The sequence below is a fragment of the Penaeus chinensis genome, chromosome 38 (genome assembly GCF_019202785.1).
Source record: "Penaeus chinensis breed Huanghai No. 1 chromosome 38, ASM1920278v2, whole genome shotgun sequence".
Lineage (NCBI taxonomy): Eukaryota > Metazoa > Arthropoda > Malacostraca > Decapoda > Penaeidae > Penaeus > Penaeus chinensis.
The window spans coordinates 23029662-23049026 of NC_061856.1; the positions used below are offsets into that span (position 1 = coordinate 23029662).

At 37.9% G+C, this 19365-nt stretch overlaps 1 protein-coding gene across 1 annotated transcript in view; it reads left to right on the plus strand.

Moving 5' to 3' along the window:
- Positions 1-13542: 13542 nt before the first annotated feature.
- Positions 13543-19365, plus strand: part of LOC125045978 (LIM and SH3 domain protein Lasp-like) — a 32702-nt gene continuing 26879 nt past the window's right edge. Inside the window, exons 1-2 of the mRNA XM_047643568.1 lie at positions 13543-13635; positions 13894-14062. Coding sequence (XP_047499524.1) covers positions 13543-13635; positions 13894-14062 — 262 coding nt within the window. The remainder of the gene's footprint in view (positions 13636-13893; positions 14063-19365) is intronic.

Sequence of the window (19365 nt, forward strand, 5' to 3'; positions counted from 1 at the left end):
ACGAATGGTAAATATTATCGGATTTTTTTTAGGTGAATTTTATCGGAATATTTTTAGGTGTTGAGAAAAATCGGACATTTTCCTGATGTCAAATTTGGATTTTACAAAAAATGGACGAATGGTGAATATTATCGGAATTTTGTTAGGTGTTGAGAGAAATCGGACATTTTACCGATGTCAAATTTGGACTTTGCCAAAAATGGACGAATGGTAAATATTATCAGAATTTTGTTAGGTGTTGAAAAAAATTTGACATTTTACCAATGTCAAATTTAGACTTTACAAAAAATGGACAAATGGTAAATATCAGAATTTTGTTAGGTGTTGAGAAAAATCGTACATTTTACCAATGTCAAATTTAGACTTTGCAAAAAATGGACGAATGGTAAATATTACCGGAATTTGGTAGGTGGTGGTGGTGGTTTGGTTTGCGAAGTTCTAACTTCGCCCGGGCCTTCTAGATATGGGCCGGCCTGTGTCAGCTTTTTACGGCTATCACATTGAGTTGTCTGACACTCGGTGCTTACCGTGGCGGCGGGATTGCTAGCAAGCGCTCCTGCCGCCATGGTGTAAGCATTTCGCATAGCCTCTTTACCAGCACGGCGGCTGTTGTGAGTGGTCCATGTCTCAGGAATTGTGCATGGTCACAATTTTCTAGGTAGTGGACTAGTGTGGCGTTCGGCTCGCCGCAGTGCTTGCAGCACCATTCATCGCGTTCGATTGTTGGGATAATCTGCCATGCACAGTGGTAACCTAGGCGCATTCTGTGAAGAATGACTTCGGTACCTCTGTTGCTTACTTCAGAGTGTGCCAGTGGTTCATAGCCTGTGGCGTCTTAGTACCAATTTGGTAGGTGTTGAGAAAAATCGTACATTTTACTGTACATGTCAAATTTGGACTTTGCCAAAGCTGGACGAATGGTTAATATTATTGGAATTTTGTTAGGTGTTGAAAAAAATCGGACATTTTACCGATGCCAAATTTGGACTTTGCCAAAATTGGACGAATGGTAAATATTATCGGAATTTTGTTAGGTGTAGAGAAAAATCGGATATTTTACCGATGTCAAATTTGGATTTTGGTAAAATGTCCGATTTTTCTCAACACCAAACAAAATTCCGATAATATTCACCATTCGTCCATTTTTTGCAATGTCAAATTTGGACTTTGCAAAAACTGGACGCATGGTAAATATTATCGGAATTTTGTTAGGTGTTGAGAAAAATCGGACATTTTACCTATGTCAAATTTGGATTTTGCAAAAAATGGACGAATGGTAAATATTATAGGTATTTTCTTAGGTGTTGAGAAAAATCGGACATTTTACCGATGTCAAATTTAGACTTTGTGAAAAAAGGACGAATGGTAAATATTATCAAAATTTTGTTAGATTTTCAGAAAAATCGGACATTTTACCAATGTCAAATTTGGACTTTGCTAAAATTGGACGAATGGTAAATATTATTGGAATTTTGTTAGGTGTTGACAAAAATCGGACCTTTTACCAATGTCAAATTTGGACTTTGCAAAAAATGGGTTGAGAAAGATCATACATTTGGACTTTGTAAAAAATAGACGAATGGTGAATATTATCGGAATTTTGTTAGGTGTTGAGAAAAATTCGACATTTAACCGATGTCAAATTTGGACTTTGCCAGAGATAGACGAATGGTAAATATTGGAATTTTGTTAGGTGTTGAGAAAAATAGAACATATTACCGATGTCAAATTTGGACTCTGACATAAATGGACGAATGGTGAATATTATCGGAATTTTGTTAGGTGTTGAGAAAAATCGGACTATTACCGATGTAAAATTTGGACTTTAAAAATAATGGAGGAATGGTAAATATTATCGGAATTTTTTAGGTGTTGAGAGAATTCGGACATTTTACCGATGTCAAATTTGGACTGCAAAAAATGGACGAATGGTAGATATTATCGGAATTTTGTTAGGTGAATATGATCGGAATATTGTTAGGTGTTGAGAAAAATCAGACATTTTACCTATGTAAAATTGGGACTGCCAAAAATGGACGAATGGTAAATCTTTTCGGAATTTTGTTGGATGTAGAGAAAAATCGGACATTTTACCGATGTAAAATTTGGACTTTGCAAAAAATTAACGCATGATAAATATTATCGGAATCTTGTATGGGGATGAGAAAAATCGTACATTTTACCGATGTCAAATTTGGCCTTTGCAATAAATGGACGAATGGTAAATATCAGAATTTTGTTAAGTGTTGAGAAAAATCGGACATTTTACCGATGTCAAATTTGGACTTTGCCAAAAACGGACGAATGGTAAATATTATCGGAGGATTGTTATGTGTTGAGAAAAATCGGACACATAACTGATGTCAAATTTGGACTTTGCAGAAAATGTACGAATGGTGAATATTATCGGAATTTTGTTAGGTGTTGAGAAAAATCGGACATTTTACCGATGTAAAATTTGGACTTTGAAAATAATGTAGGAATGTTAAATATTATCAGAATTTTGTTAGGTGTTGAGAGAATTCGGAAATTTTACCGATGTCAAATTTGGACTGCAAGAAATGGACGAATGGTAAATATTGGAATTTTGTTAGGAGAATATTATCGGAATATTGTTAGGTGTTGAGAAAAATCGGACATTTTACCTATGTCAAATTTGGACTGCGAGAAATGGACGATTGGTAAATATCGGAATTTTGTTAGGTGTTGAGAAAAATCGGACATTTTACCGATGTCAAATTTGGATTTTGAAAAAAATGAATGAATGATATATATTATCAGAATTTTTTTGTGGGGGTTGAGAAAGATCATACATTTGGGCTTTGTAAAAAATGGACGAATGGTGAATATTATCGGAATTTTGTTAGGTGTTGAGAAAAATCGGACATTTAACCAATGTCAAATTTGGACTTTGGCAAAGATAGACGAATGGTAAATATCGGAATTTTGTTTGGTGTTGAGAAAAATTGTACATTTTACAAATGTCAAATTTGGACTCTGCAAAAAATGGACGAATGGTGAATGTTATCGGAATTTTGTTAGGTGTTAAGGAAAATCATAAATTTTACCGATGTGAAATTTGGACTTTGAAAATAATGGAGGAATGGTAAATATTATCGGAATTTTGTTAGGTGTTGAGAGAATTCGGACATTTTACCGATGTCAAATTTGGACTGCAAAAAATGGACGAATGGTAAATATTATCGGAATTTTGTTAGGTGAATATTATCGGAATTTTGTTAGGTGTTGAGAAAAATCGGACATTTTACCGATGTCAAATTTGGACTTTGAAAATAATGGAGGAATGGTAAATATTATCGGAATTTTGTTAGGTGTTGAGAGAATTCGGACATTTTACCGATGTCAAATTTGGACTGCAAAAAATGGACGAATGGTAGATATTATCGGAATTTTGTTAGGTGAATATGATCGGAATATTGTTAGGTGTTGAGAAAAATCGGACATTTTACCGATTTAAAATTTGGCCTTTGAAATAAATGGACGAATGGTAAATATTATCAGAATTTTGTTAGGTGTTGAAAAAAATCGGACATTTTACCGATGTCAAATTTGGACTTTGCCAAAAATGGACGAATGGTAAATATTATCGGATTTTTTTAGATGTTGAGAAAAATCGGACACTTAACCGATGTCAAATTTGGACTTTGCAGAAAATGGACGAATGGCGAATATTATCGGAATTTTGTTAGGTGTTGAGAAAAATCGGACCTTTTACTGATGTCAAATTTGGACTTTGAAAAAAAATGGATGAATGGTAAATATTATCAGAATTTTGTTAGGTGAATATTATCGGAATATTGTTAGGTGTTGAGAAAAATCGGACATTTTACCGATGTCAAACTTGGACTTTCCAAAAAAGTGACGAATGGTAAATATCAGAATTTTGTTAGATGTTCAGAAAAATCAGACATTTTACCGATGTCAAATTTGGACTTTGCCAAAAATGGAGGATTGTAAATATTATCGGAATATTGTTAGGTGTTGAGAAAAATTGGACATTTTACTTATGTTAAATTTGGACTTGGCGAAAATGGACGAATGGTAAATACTATCGGAATTTTGTTAGGTATTGAGAAAAATCGGACATTTTACCGATGTCAAATTTGGACTGCCAAAAATGGACGAATGGTAAATATCATCGGAATTTTGTTAGTTGTTGAGAAAAATCGGACAATTTACCGATGTCAAATTTGGACTTTCCAAAAAAGTGACGAATGGTAAATATCAGAATTTTGTTAGATGTTCAGAAAAATCGGACATTTTACCGATGTCAAATTTGGACTTTGCCAAAAATGGAGGATTGTAAATATTATCGGAATTTTGTTAGGTGTTGAGAAAAATCGGACATTTTACTTATGTTAAATTTGTACTGCCAAAAATGGACGAATGGTAAATATTATTGGAATTTTGTTAGGTGTTGAGAAAAATTTTACCGATGTCAAATTTGGACTTTGCAAAAAATGAACGAATGATAAATATTATGGGAATTTTGTCAGGTGTTGAGAAAAATCGTACATTTTACCGATGTCAAATTTGGCCTTTGCAATAAATGGACGAATGGTAAATATTATCATAATTTTGTTAGGTGTGTAGAAAAATCGGACCTTTTACCGATGTCAAATTTAGACTTTGCCAAAAATGGACGAATGGTAAATATTATCGGAATTTTGTTAGGTGAATATTATCGGAATATTATTAGGTGTTGAGATAAATCGGACATTTTACCGATGTCAAATTTGGACTATGCAGAAAATGGACGAATGGTGAATATTATCGGAATTTTGTTAAGTGTTGAGAAAAATCGGACATGTAACCGATGTTAAGTTTGGACTATGCAGAAAATGGACGAATGATGAATATTATCGGAATTTTTTTAGGAGTTGAGATAAATCGGACTTTTTACCGATGTCAAATTTGGACTTTGCCAAAACTGGACGAATGGTAAATATTATCGGAATTTTGTTAGGTGAATATTATCGGAATATTGTTAGGTGTTGAGAAAAATCTGACATTTTACCGATGTCAAATTTGGACTGCCCAAAAATGGACGAATGGTAAATATTATCGGAATTGTGTTAGATGTTGAGAAAAATCAGACATTTTACCGATGTCAAATTTAGACTTTGCAAAAACTGGACGAATGGTAAATATTATCGGAATTTTGTTAGGTGTTGAGAAAAATCGGACATTTTACCGATGTCAAATTTGGACTTAGCAAAAAATGGACGAATGGTATATATCGGATTTTTTTTAAGGTGATGAGAAAAATCGGACATTTTACCGATGTCAAATTTGGCCTTTGCAATAAATGGACGAATGGTAAATATTATCAGAATTTTATTTAGGGTTTGAAAAAAATTGGACCTTTACCGATGTCAAATTTGGACTTCGCCAAAGATAGACGAATGGTAAATATCTGAATTTTGTTAGTTGTTGAGAACTATCGGACATTTTACCGATGTCAAATTTGGACTGCAAAAAATGGACGAATGGTGAATGTTATCGGAAGTTTGTTAGGTGTTGAGAAATGTCGTACATTTTACCGATGTCAAATTTGGACTTTGCCAAAACTGGACGAATGGTAAATATCGGAATTTTGTTAGGTGAATATTATCGGAATATTGTTAGTTGTTGAGAAAAATCGGACAACTTACCGATGTCAAATTTGGAATTTTTCAAAATATGGACGAATGGTGAAAATTATCGGAATTTTGTTAGGTGTTGAGAAAAATCGGACGTTATACCGATGTCAAATTTGGACTTTGCCAAAACTGGACGAATGGTAAATATTATCGGAATTTTGTTAGGTGTTGTGAGAATTCGGACATTTTACCGATGTCAAATTTGGACTGCAAAAAATTGACGAATGGTAGATATTATCGGAATTTTGTTAGGTGTTGAGAGAATTCGGACATTTTTCCAATGTCAAATTTGGACTTTGCAAAAAATGGACGAATGGTAAATATTATCGGAATTTTGTTAGGTGTTTGAAAAAAATCGGACATATGTCAAATTTGGACTTTGCCAAAACTGGACGAATGGTAAATATTTTCGGATTTTTTTTAGGTGAATTTTATCGGAATATTTTTAGGTGTTGAGAAAAATCGGACATTTTCCTGATGTCAAATTTGGACTTTGCAAAAAATGGACGAATGGTGAATATTATCGGAATTTTGTTAGGTGTTGAGAGAAATCGGACATTTTACCGATGTCAAATTTAGACTTTGCAAAAAATGGACGAATTGTAAATATTATCGGAATTTGGTAGGTGGTGGTTTGGTTTGCGAAGTTCTAACTTCGCCCGGGCCTTCTAGATATGGGCCGGCCTGTGTCAGCTTTTTACGGCTGTCTCATTGAGTTGTCTGACACTCGGTGCTTACCGTGGCGGAGGGATTGCTAGCAAGCGCTCCTGCCGCCATGGTGTAAGCATTTCGCATAGCCTCTTTAACAGCACGACGGCTGTTGTGAGTGGTCCATGTCTCAGGAATTGTGCATGGTCACAATTTTCTAGGTAGTGGACTAGTGTGGCGTTCGGCTCGCCGTAGTGCTTGCAGCACCATTCATCGCGTTCGATTGTTGGAATAATCTGCCATGCACAGTGGTAACCTAGGCGCATTCTGTGAAGAATGACTTCGGTACCTCTGTTGCTTACTTCAGAGTGTGCCAGTGGTTCATAGCCTGTGGCGTCTTAGTACCAATTTGGTAGGTGTTGAGAAAAATCGTACATTTTACTGTACATGTCACATTTGGACTTTGCCAAAGCTGGACGAATGGTAAATATTATCGGAATTTTGTTAGGTGTAGAGAAAAATCGGACATTTTACCGATGTCAAATTTGGATTTTGGTAAAATTTCCGATTTTTCTCAACACCAAACAAAATTCCGATAATATTTACCATTCGTCCATTTTTTGCAATGTCAAACTTGGATTTTGCAAAAAATGGACGAATGGTAAATATTATAGGTATTTTCTTTACCGATGTCAAATTTAGACTTTGCGAAAAATGGAGAAAAATTGGACCTTTTCCAATGTCAAATTTGGACTTTGCAAAAAAATGGACGAATGGTAAATATCATCGGAATTTTGTTAGGTGTTGAGAAAAATCGTACATTTTACCGATGTCAATTTTAGACTTTGCGAAAAATGGACGAATGGTAAATATTATCAGAATTTTGTTAGATGTTCAGAAAAATCGGACATTTTACCGATGTCAAATTTGGACTTTGCTAAAATTGGACGAATGGTAAATATTATTGGAATTTTGTTAGGTGTTGAGAAAAATTGGACCTTTTACCAATGTCAAATTTGGACTTTGCAAAAAATGGACGAATGGTAAATATTATCGGAATTTTGTTAGGTGTTGAGAAAAATCGTACATTTTACCGATGTCAAATTTGGACTTTGCAAAAAATAAATGAATGGTAGATATTATCGGAATTTTGTTTGGTGAATATGATCGGAATATTGTTAGGTGTTGAGAAAAATCGGTCATTTTACCTATGTAAAATTGGGACTGCCAAAAATGTACGAATGGTAAATCTTTTCGGAATTTTGTTAGGTGTAGAGAAAAATCGGACATTTTACCGATGTCAAATTTGGACTTTGCAAAAAATGAACGAATGATAAATATTATCGGAATTTTGTAAGGGGATGAGAAAAATCGTACATTTTACCGATGTAAAATATTATCGGAGGTTTGTTATGTGTTGAGAAAAATCGGACACATAACTGATGTCAAATTTGGACTTTGCAGAAAATGGACGAATGGTGAATATTATCGGAATTTTGTTATGTGTTGAGAGAATTCGGAAATTTTACCGATGTCAAATTTGGACTGCAAAAAAATGGACGAATGGTAAATATTGGAATTTTGTTAGGTGAATATTATTGGAATATTGTTAGGTGTTGAGAAAAATCGGACATTTTACCTATGTCAAATTTGGACTGCCAAAAATGAACGAATGATAAATATTATCGAAATTTTGTTAGGGGATGAGAAAAATCGTACATTTTACCGATGTCAAATTTGGCCTTTGCAATAAATGGACGAATGGTAAATATTATCAGAATTTTGTTAGGTGTTGAGAAAAATTGGACCTTTTACTGATGTCAAATTTGGACTTTGCCAAAACTGGACGAATGGTAGATATTATCGGAATTTTGTTAGGTGAATATTATCGGAATATTATTAGGTGTTGAGAAAAATCGGACATTTTACCGATGTCAAATTTGGACTGCCAAAAATTGACGAATGGTAAATATTATCGGAATTTTGTTAGGTGTTGAGAAAAATCGGAAATTATACCGATGTCAAATTTGGACTTTCCAAAAACTGGACGAATGGTAAATATTATCGGGATTTTGTTAGGTGTTTAGAAAAATCGGACCTTTTACTGATGTCAAATTTGGACTTTGCCAAAACTGGACGAATGGTAAATATCATCGGAATTTTGTTAGGTCTTGAGAAAAATAGGACATTTTACCAATGTCATATTTGGAATTTGCTAAAAATGGACGAATGGTTAATATTATTAAAATTTTGTTAGGTGTTGAGAAAAATCGGACATTTTACCGATGTTTCTCATTCATGCAGTAAATGGACGAATGATAAATATTATCGGAATTTTGTTAGGTGTTGAGAAAAATCGTACATTTTACCGATGTCAAATATGGCTTTTGCAATAAATGGACGAATTGTAAATATTATCAGAATTTTGTTAGGTGTTGAGAAAAATCGGACATTTAACCGATGTCAAATTTGGACTATGCAGAAAATGGACGAATGGTAAATATTATCGGAATTTTGTTAGGTGTTGAGATAAATCGGACCTTTTACCGATGTCAAATTTGGACTTTGCCAAAACTGGACGAATAGTAAATATTATCGGCATTTTGTTAGGTGAATATTATCGGAATATTGTTAGGTGTTGAGAAAAATCTGACATTTTACCGATGTCAAATTTGGACTGCCAAAAAATGGACGAATGGTAAATATTATCGGAATTTTATTAGGTGTTGAGAAAAATCGGACGTTTTACTGATTTCAAATTTGGACTTTGCAAAAGATGGACGGATGATAAATATTATTGGAATTTTGTTAGGGTTTGAAAAAAATCGGACCTTTACCGATGTCAAATTTGGACTTAGCAAAAAATGGACGAATGGCAAATATCGGATTTTTTTTAAGGTGTTGAGAAAAATCGGACATTTTACCGATGTCAAATTTGGCCTTTGCAATAAATGGACGAATGGTAAATATTATCAGAATTTTGTTAGGGTTTGAAAAAAATCGGACCTTTACCGATGTCAAATTTGGACTTTGCCAAAGATAGACGAATGGTAAATATCGGAATTTTGTTAGTTGTTGAGAATTATCGGACATTTTACCGATGTCAAATTTGGACTTTGCCAAAATGGACGAATGGTAAATATTATCTGAATTTTGTTTGTTGTTGAGAAAAATCGTACATTTTACCGATGTCAAATTTGGACTGCAAAAAATGGACGAATGGTAGATATTATCGGAATTTTGTTAGGTGAATATGATCGGAATATTGTTAGGTGTTGAGAAAAATCGGTCATTTTACCTATGTAAAATTGGGACTGCCAAAATTGGACGAATGGTAAATCTTTTCGGAATTTTGTTAGGTGTAGAGAAAAATCGGACATTTTACCGATGTCAAATTTGGCCTTTGCAATAAATGGACGAATGGTAAATATCAGAATTTTGTTAAGTGTTGAGAAAAATCGGACATTTTACCGATGTCAAATTTGGACTTTGCCAAAAATGGACGATTGGTAAATATTATCGGAGGTTTGTTATGTGTTGAGAAAAATCGGACACATAACTGATGTCAAATTTGGACTTTGCAGAAAATGGACGAATGGTGAATATTATCGGAATTTTGTTAGGTGTTGAGAAAAATCGGACATTTTACCGATGTCAAATTTGGACTTTGAAAATAATGTAGGAATGTTAAATATTATCGGAATTTTGTTAGGTGTTGAGAGAATTCGGAAATTTTACCGATGTAAAATTTGGACTGCAAAAAATGGACGAATGGTAAATATTGGAATTTTGTTAGGTTAATATTATCGGAATATTGTTAGGTGTTGAGAAAAATCGGACATTTTACCTATGTCAAATTTGGACTGCCAAAAATGGACGAATGGTAAATACTATCGGAATTTTGTTAGGTGTTGAGAAAAATCGGACATTTTACCGATGTCAAATTTGGATTTTGCAAAAAAATGAACGAATGATAAATATTATCGTAATTTTGTTAGGGGATAAGAAAACTCGTACATTCTACCGATGTCAAATTTGGCCTTTGCAATAAATGGACGAATGGTAAATATTATCAGAATTTTGTTAGGTGTTGAGAAAAATCGGACATTTTATCGATGTCAAATTTGGACTTTGAAAAAAATGAATGAATGATATATATTATCGGAAGTTTTTTGTGGGGGTTGAGAAAGATCATACATTTGGACTTTGTAAAAAAGGGACGAATGGTGAATATTATTGGAATTTTGTTAGGTGTTGAGAAAAATCGGACATTTAACCGATGTCAAATTTGGACTTTGCCAAAGATAGACGAATGGTAAATATCGGAATTTTGTTTGGTGTTGAGAAAAATTTTACATTTTACCAATGTTAAATTTGGACTCTGAAAAAAATGGACGAATGGTGAATGTTATCGGAATTTTGTTAGGTGTTAAGAAAAATTTTACATTTTACCGATGTCAAATTTGGACTTTGCAAAACCTGGACGAATGGTAAATATTATCAGAATTTTGTTAGGTGAATATTATCGGAATTTTGTTAGGTGTTGAGAAAAATCGGACATTTTACCGATGTCAAATTTGGACTTTGCAAAAAATGGGCGAATGGTGAATATTATCGGAATTTTGTTAGGTGTTGAGAAAAATCGGACACTTAACCGATGTCAAATTTGGACTTTGCAGAAAATGGACGAATGGCGAATATTATCGGAATTTTCTTAGGTGTTGAGAAAAATCGGACCTTTTACTAATGTCAATTTTGGACTTTGCCAAAATTGGACGAATGGTAAATATTATCGGAATTTTGTTAGGTGAATATTATCGAAATATTGTTAGGTGTTGAGAAAAATCGGACATTATACGGATGTCAAATTTGGACTGCCAAAAATGGACGAATGGTATATATTATCGGAATTTTGTTAGGTGTTGAGAAAAATTGGACCTTTTACCGATGTCAAATTTGGACTTTGAAAATAATGGAGGAATGGTAAATATTATCGGAATTTTGTTAGATGTTGAGAGAATTCGGACATTTTACTGATGTCAAATTTGGACTGCAAAAAATGGACGAATGATAGATATTATCGGAATTTTGTTAGGTGAATATGATCGGAATATTGTTAGGTGTTGAGAAAAATCGGACATTTTACTGATGTCAAATTTGGCTTTTGAAATAAATGGACGAATGGTAAATATTATCAGAATTTTGTTAGGTGTTGAGAAAAATCGGACATTTTACCGTTGTCAAATTTGGCTTTTGAAATAAATGGAAGAATGGTAAATATTATCAGAATTTTGTTAGGTGTTGAAAAAAATCGGACACATAACCGATGTCAAATTTGGACTTTGCAGAAAATGGACGAATGGTGAATATTATCTGAATTTTGTTAGGTGTTGAGAAAATTCGGACATTTTACCTATGTCAAATTTGGACTTTGCAGAAAATGGACGAATGGCGAATATTATCGGAATTTTGTTAGGTGTTAAGAAAAACCGGACCTTTTACTGATGTCAAATTTGGACTTTGCCAAAATTGGACGAATGGTAAATATTATCGGAATTTTGTTAGGTGAATATTATCGAAATATTGTTAGGTGTTGAGAAAAATCGTACATTATACGGATGTCAAATTTGGACTGCCAAAAATGGACGAATGGTATATATTATCGGAATTTTGTTAGGTGTTGAGAAAAATTGGACCGTTTACCGATGTCAAATTTGGACTTTGCCAAAACTGGACGAATAGTAATTATTATCGGAATTTTGTTAGGTGAATATTATCGGAATATTGTTAGGTGTATAGAAAAATCGGATATTTTACCTATGTCAAATTTGGACTGCCAAAAATGGACGAATGGTAAATATTATCGGAATTTTGTTAGTTGTTGAGAAAAATCGGACATTTTACCGATGTCAAATTTGGACTTTCAAAAAAAGTGACGAATGGTAAATATCAGAATTTTGTTAGATGTTCAGAAAAATCGGACATTTTACCGATGTCAAATTTGGACTTTGCCAAAAATGGAGGATTGTAAATATTATCGGAATTTTGTTAGGTGTTGAGAAAAATCGGACATTTTACTGATGTTAAATTTGGACTTTGCCAAAAATGGAGGATTGTAAATATTATCGGAATTTTGTTAGGTGTTAAGAAAAATCGTACATTTTACCGATATCAAATATGGCCTTTGCAATAAATGGACGAATGGTAAATATTATCAGAATTTTGTTAGGTGTTGAGAAAAATCGGACCTTTTACCGATGTCAAATTTGGACTTTGCCAAAAATGGCCAAATGGTAAATGTTATCTGAATTTTGTTAGGTGTTGAGAAAAATCGGACGTTTTACAGATGTCAAATTTGGACTTAGCAAAAAATGGACGAATGATAAATATTATCAGAATTTTGTTAGGTGTTGAGAAAAATCGGATATTTTACCGATGTCAAATTTGGACTTTTCATAACATGGACGTATGGTAAATATTATCGGAATTTTGTAAGGTGTTGAGAAAAATCGGAGAGTGAAAGAGGGAGGTAAAAAGAGAGAGAGAAAGAGGAAAGGAAAGAGAGGGAGAAAGAAGGCGGGAAAGGGAGAGAGAGAAAGAGGGAGGAAGTGAGAGAGAGAGGGGGGGGGGAGTGAGAGGGAGAGAGAGACACGGAGAGAGAAGGGGGGAGAGAGACGGAGAGAGACGTCCCTCTTTCTCTCTCTCTCCTACCCTCTCTCTTTCTCTCTCTCTCCCTCCCTCCCTTCTTTCTCTTTCTCTCCCTCCCTCCCTCTCTCTGCCCCCCTCTCTCTTTCTCCCTCTTCGGCCGTATGTAATATATAATCTGATTTATGGCAGGAGACTAATATTGAAGATTTTTATATTGAAATTTCATTTTTTTTTTCATAATCATTTTTAATAATAATTCAACTGTCAAGAGATAGACAGGGGAACGTGAACGCGCTAAATTCACTGCAATTGAAACAATATAACTCTCTAATCACGAGAAAAATTAAATAAATGCTTAATAAAGGAACGATATTCATATTGTTTGACTCCATACCGTGATCACACAGTAATGTGATCTGAGGTCAGAAGAATGGAGAGCGTGCCATTTGCTGTCAATTAGCACTTTAACCCAACAAAACCAAAGTGAGCGTGACTGCACATATGGCTTATCACATTTTGGGGAAAGATAGAGAAAAGAAAGGAAAAACGCCCAAAATGTGTACTCACGTGGTTATTTGAAGACATGGCCGTGGGAAGCGATGGTCGAGCGGATTTCGGAGACTGTGAGCCCGAGTTGCGAGCCGATAGGACGCAAGGACCACCCTGCCACCAGAATGTAAAAGGCTTTTGATTGAACACCCTTATACATTGGTTAAGCAGGAGTAGTAAGAGGGAACGGTGGCTTTGACTCGTTTTTTATTTAGAAGAGTACCAGCAACACAGAGATATGGCAACACGACAAGGTCTGGGTAAAGCGCAGTGCGGGTAGTCGCGGTCAGGGGGGGGGGGGGGGGGGGGGGGGGGGGGGGGGGGGGGGGGGGGGAAGGAACACTCTTTGACCTGGGTCAACCTTGGCCTTAAATACCCTGGACAGGAACACTCTTTGACCTGGGTCAACCTTGGCCTTAATTACCCTGGACAGGAACACTCCTTGACCTGGGTCAACCTTGGCCTTAAATACCGCCGGTCGGCTTGGATAAGCCCTCGAGAAGTCACGTGGCAGCACGCGGCCCGCAAGCAGCCGCGTGGTCTATACGTACACGGTATAATCCCCTTCTCTCTCTCCCCCTTCCTCTCCGACTCTTTCTCTCTCTCTCTCTTTCATCCCTCCTTTCCTCCCTCCCTCTTTCCCTCTCTCTTTTTTCCTCCCTCTTTCTCTTTCTCTCTCTCTCCCTCTCTTATTCTCCCTAGGTCTCACGCCCTCCTTCAATCTCACTTTCACTCTTTCTCCCTCCTTTTTCTTCTCCGTCTCTCTCCCTTTCTCTCTCTCTCTCTCCCTCTCTCCCTCCCTCCCTCCCTCTCCCTCTCCCTGTCCCTCTTTCTCTCTCTCTCCCTCCCTCCCTCCCCCCTCTCTCTTTTTTTTCTCTCTCTCCCTCCCCCCCTCCTTCCCTCCCTCCCTCTCCTTTCTCCTCCCCTCTCTCTCTCTCCCTCTTTCTCTCTCTCTCCGTCTTTCTTTTAGGTTTAGGTTTAGGTTAGGTTAGGTTTAGGTTTAGGTTAGGTTAGGTTATTTCATTAGTAAAACAAAAATTGGACATGTCGTGTTGTGAGAATCGGACATGGGAAAATTCGTACCGATCGATTGCACTGTGACGTTATTGTTTTATTTTAAGTGACTGTCCAGACTGTTAACATCATACACACCCGTGCTGCCCCTTATTTGTGCATACATAGGTAAAGAATCATTTATAAAAATTGACATTCTCTAAAAAATGTTATTTCCTTACATATAAATCGACATAGTTTAATTATTGGATATTAATTGCACATGTGTGTATCTTGATTTGTCTGTATGTGTATATTGTATTGTTTTACATATAATTTAAGAAATTCAGTTTCAGGTTCTGACCGCTAGTAGTCAATAATTTCTTAAGCTCGTTAATGAACACAGCCAAACTAGGTACTTTTTAACGATCAGTTGCTGGGAAGTATTTGAATTTTATAAAATGTGTCTAGTTTATATTTCATACATTAGGGAATAAACCAGAATTTATTTCCAGATGAATGTAAGGGTAATGTGCTATAAATATTTACATATTATAAGAGTGCATTCAATATATTACATTAGAGCATAAATAAAAATTGTCGGTAAACAATCTCATTGCACTGTGAGACTAACTGGGACGTCCGTTATATCAACGCCCAGCATAAATAACGGTTAACAGTCTCGCTGATTGGGATGTCCGTTATTTTCTCGCCAATGCGGGTGAAAGTTTAGGCGGGCTAGTTGTTGTTAGGTACTGGCTGTCTGAAGACAAATCATTGCATCTGTTGACTCCGAAAGTGTGCGACTACTGATCAGCGACAGCCAATGGATTCCAATTCATTAAACAGGAAGGTAAGGAAGAACCAGCAAAAAGTTAGTCATCACACATATCGTTTTTTAAAAATATAATTTGAAGTGTTCATCCTGATAGCATTACATTGTAAATTAATATCCCTACTATGTCGTATTGAGCCGAGTCCGTTGGTAGATCAAGAAAAGTACCGACGCGTTGGATTTTTTCAATCGCTTGGGAGAGCCGTTCAGACTTTCGTCAACGATTCGTGCTATTTTACGTCGTTTAATTAAACTCCGTCCATTTACCTTTTAAATAAGCCTGATATTCGTTACTAGAGGACCAGCTCATTTATATTGTAGTTATTTTTTCACCAGAGAAAACAAGCAGTGCTTTTTATTTTACAACTGAAATGCGTTATATATAAATTTGTTTATAGTCATGGGAAACACCAGTTAACACTTCTTCACAAACACACGGTGTCTCATATAATTTCTTCGATTTGTATGTTGGCAATAAAGTGTTTGTATAAAGTTTGAACATGTAATATGGCTCGCTTCCCTACCCACTCTATCTCTCTATCCCTCCATAAATTTCTCTCCCTCCCTCTCTCTCTCTCTCTCTCTCTCTCTCTCTCTCTCTCTCTCTCTCTCTCTCTCTCTCTCTCTCTCCCTCCCTCTCCCTCTCCCGGCCATCTCCCTCTCCCTCTCCTTCTCCCTCTCTCTCCCCGCCCCTTCCTCCCTCCTTATCTCTATTTCGCTCCCTCTCTCTCCTTCCTCCCCCCCTCTCCCTCTCTTCCTCTCTCCCTCCCTTCCTCCTCACTCCCCCCCCCCCCACCCTCTCTCTCTCTCTCCCTCTCCCTCCCTCCCTCCCGCCCTCCCTCCCTCACTCCCTCCCTCCATCCATCCATCCCTCTCTCTCACTCCCTCCCTCCATCCCTCTCTCTCCCTCCCTCCCTCCATCCCTCTCTCTCCCTCCCTCCCTCCATCCCTCTTTCTCTCTCTTCCTAACTCCCTCTTTCTCTCTCTCCCTCCTTCTCTGTCTCCTTTCCTCTCTCTCTCCCTCCCTATCTCTTTCTCCCTCTCTCCCTCCCTTTCTCTCATTCTCCCTAGCTCATACGCCCTCCTTACCCCCACTCTCTCTCTCTCCCTTTCTCCCTCCCCCTTTCCCTCTCTCTCTCTCTCTCTCCCCCCTCTCTGTCACCCTCCATCTCTCTCTCTCTCTCTCCTTTCTCACCCCCCCTTTCTCTCTCTCTCCCCACTCCCCCTCTCTCTTTCTCTCTCTCTCCCCCCACTCCCCCTCTCTCTCTAGCTTTCTCTCCCCCTCTCTCGGTCTCTCTCTCCCTCTCTCTGTCTGTCTCTCCCCCCCCCCTCTCTCTCTCCCTCTCCCTCTTTCTCTCTCTCTCCCTCTATCCCTATCTCTCTCTCTCTCTCTCCCTCTCCCTCTTTCTCTCTCTCCCTCTATCCCTATCTGTCTCTCTCTCTCTCTGCCTGTCTGTCTCTCCCTCTCTGCCTGTCTGTATCTCCCTCTCTCTGTCTGTCTGCCTCTCCCTCTCCCTGTTTGACTGTCTCTCCCTCTCCCTGTTTGTCTGTCTCTCCCTCTCCCTGTTTGTCTGTCTCTCCCTCTCTGTCTATCCATCTCTCTCCCTCTCTCTGTCTGTCTCTCTCTCCCTCTCTCTGCCTCTCTCTCGCTCTCGCTGTCTCTTTCCCTCTCTGTTTAGGATAGGTTAGATTTAGGTTTAAGTTTAGGTTTAGGTTAGGTTAGGTTTAGGTTTAGGTTTAGGTTAGGTTAGGTTATTTCATTAGTAAAACAAAAATTAGACATGTCGTGTTGTGAGAATCGGACATGGGAAAATTCGTACCGATCGATTGCACTGTGACGTTATTGTTTTATTTTAAGTGACTGTCCAGACTGTTAACATCATACACACCCGTGCTGCCCCTTATTTGTGCATACATAGGTAAAGAATCATTTATAAAAATTGACATTCTCTAAAAAATGTTATTTCCTTACATATAAATCGACATAGTTTAATTATTGGATATTAATTGCACATGTGTGTATCTTGATTTGTCTGTATGTGTATATTGTATTGTTTTACATATAATTTAAGAAATTCAGTTTCAGGTTCTGACCGCTAGTAGTCAATAATTTCTTAAGCTCGTTAATGAACACAGCCAAACTAGGTACTTTTTAACGATCAGTTGCTGGGAAGTATTTGAATTTTATAAAATGTGTCTAGTTTATATTTCATACATTAGGGAATAAACCAGAATTTATTTCCAGGTGAATGTAAGGGTAATGTGCTATAAATATTTACATATTATAAGAGTGCATTCAATATATTACATTAGAGCATAAATAAAAATTGTCGGTAAACAATCTCATTGCACTGTGAGACTAACTGGGACGTCCGTTATATCAACGCCCAGCATAAATAACGGTAAACAGTCTCGCTGATTAGGATGTCCGTTATTTTCTCGCCAATGCGGGTGAAATTTTAAGCGGGCTAGTTGTTGTTAGGTACTGGCTGTCTGAAGACAAATCATTGCATCTGTTGACTCCGCAAGTGTGCGACTACTGATCAGCGACAGCCAATGGATTCCAATTCATTAAAACAGGAAGGCAAGGAAGAACCAGCAAAAAGTTAGTCATCACACATATCGTTTTTTAAAAATATAATTTGAAGTGTTCATCCTGATAGCATTACATTGTAAATTAATATCCCTACTATGTCGTATTGAGCCGAGTCCGTTGGTAGATCAAGAAAAGTACCGACGCGTTGGATTTTTTCAATCGCTTGGGAGAGCCGTTCAGACTTTCGTCAACGATTCGTGCTATTTTACGTCGTTTAATTAAACTCCGTCCATTTACCAGCTCATTTATATTGTAGTCATTTTTTCACCAGAGAAAACAAGCAGTGCTTTTTATTTTACAACTGAAATGCGTTATATATAAATTTGTTTATAGTCATGGGAAACACCAGTTAACACTTCTTCACAAACACACGGTGTCTCATTTAATTTCCTCGATTTGTATGTTGGCAATAAATATGTATAAAGTTTGAACATGTAATATGGCTCGCTTCCCTACCCACTCTATCTCTCTCTCCCTCCATAAATTGCTCTCCCTCTCTCTCTCTCCCTCTCTCTCTCTCTCTCTCTCTCTCTCTCTCTCTCTCTCTCTCTCTCTCTCTCTCTCTCTCTCTCTCTCTATCTCTCTCCCTCCCTCTCCCTCTCCCGTCCATCTCCCTCTCCCTCTCCTTCTCCCTCTCTCTCCCCGCCCCTTCCTCCCTCCTTATCTCTATTTCGCTTCTTCTCTCCCCTTCCTCCCCCCCTCTCCCTCTCTTCCTCTATCTCTCCCTCTCTCCCTCTTTCTCTCTCCCTCCCTTCCTCCTCACTCCCCCCCCCCCCACCCTCTCTCTCTCTCTCTCTCTCTCTCTCTCTCTCTCTCTCTCTCTCTCTCTCTCTCTCTCTGTCTCTCTCTCCCTCCCTCCCTCCCTCCCTCCCTCCCTCCCTCCCGCCCTCCCTCTCTCTCTCCCTCCCTCCCTCCCTCCCTCCCTCCCTCCCTCCATCCATCCCTCTCTCTCACTCCCTCCCTCCATCCCTCTCTCACCCTCCCTCCTCCCTCCCTCTCTCTCCCTCCCTCCCTCCATCCCTCTCTCTCCCTCCCTCCCTCCATCCCTCTCTCTCCCTCCCTCCCTTCATCCCTCCCTCCATCCCTCTCTCTCATTCCCTCCCTCCCTCCCTCTTTCTCACTCCCTCCCTCCATCCCTCTCTCTCACTCCCTCCCTCCATCCCTCTCTCTCCCTCCCTCCCTACATCCCTCTCTCTCACTCCCTCCCTCCATCCCTCTCTCTCACTCCCTCCCTCCCTCCCTCTCTCCCTCCCTCCCTTCCCCTCCCTCTCTCCTCTCTCTCTCTCCCTCCCTCCCTCCCTCCCTCCCTCCCTCCCTCCCTCCCTCTTCTCCTCCATCCCTCCCTCCCTCCTCCCTCCTACCCTCTCTCTCTGCCTCCCTCTCTCTCCTCTCCCCTCTCCCCCTCCCCCTCTCCTTCCCCTCCCCTTCTCCCT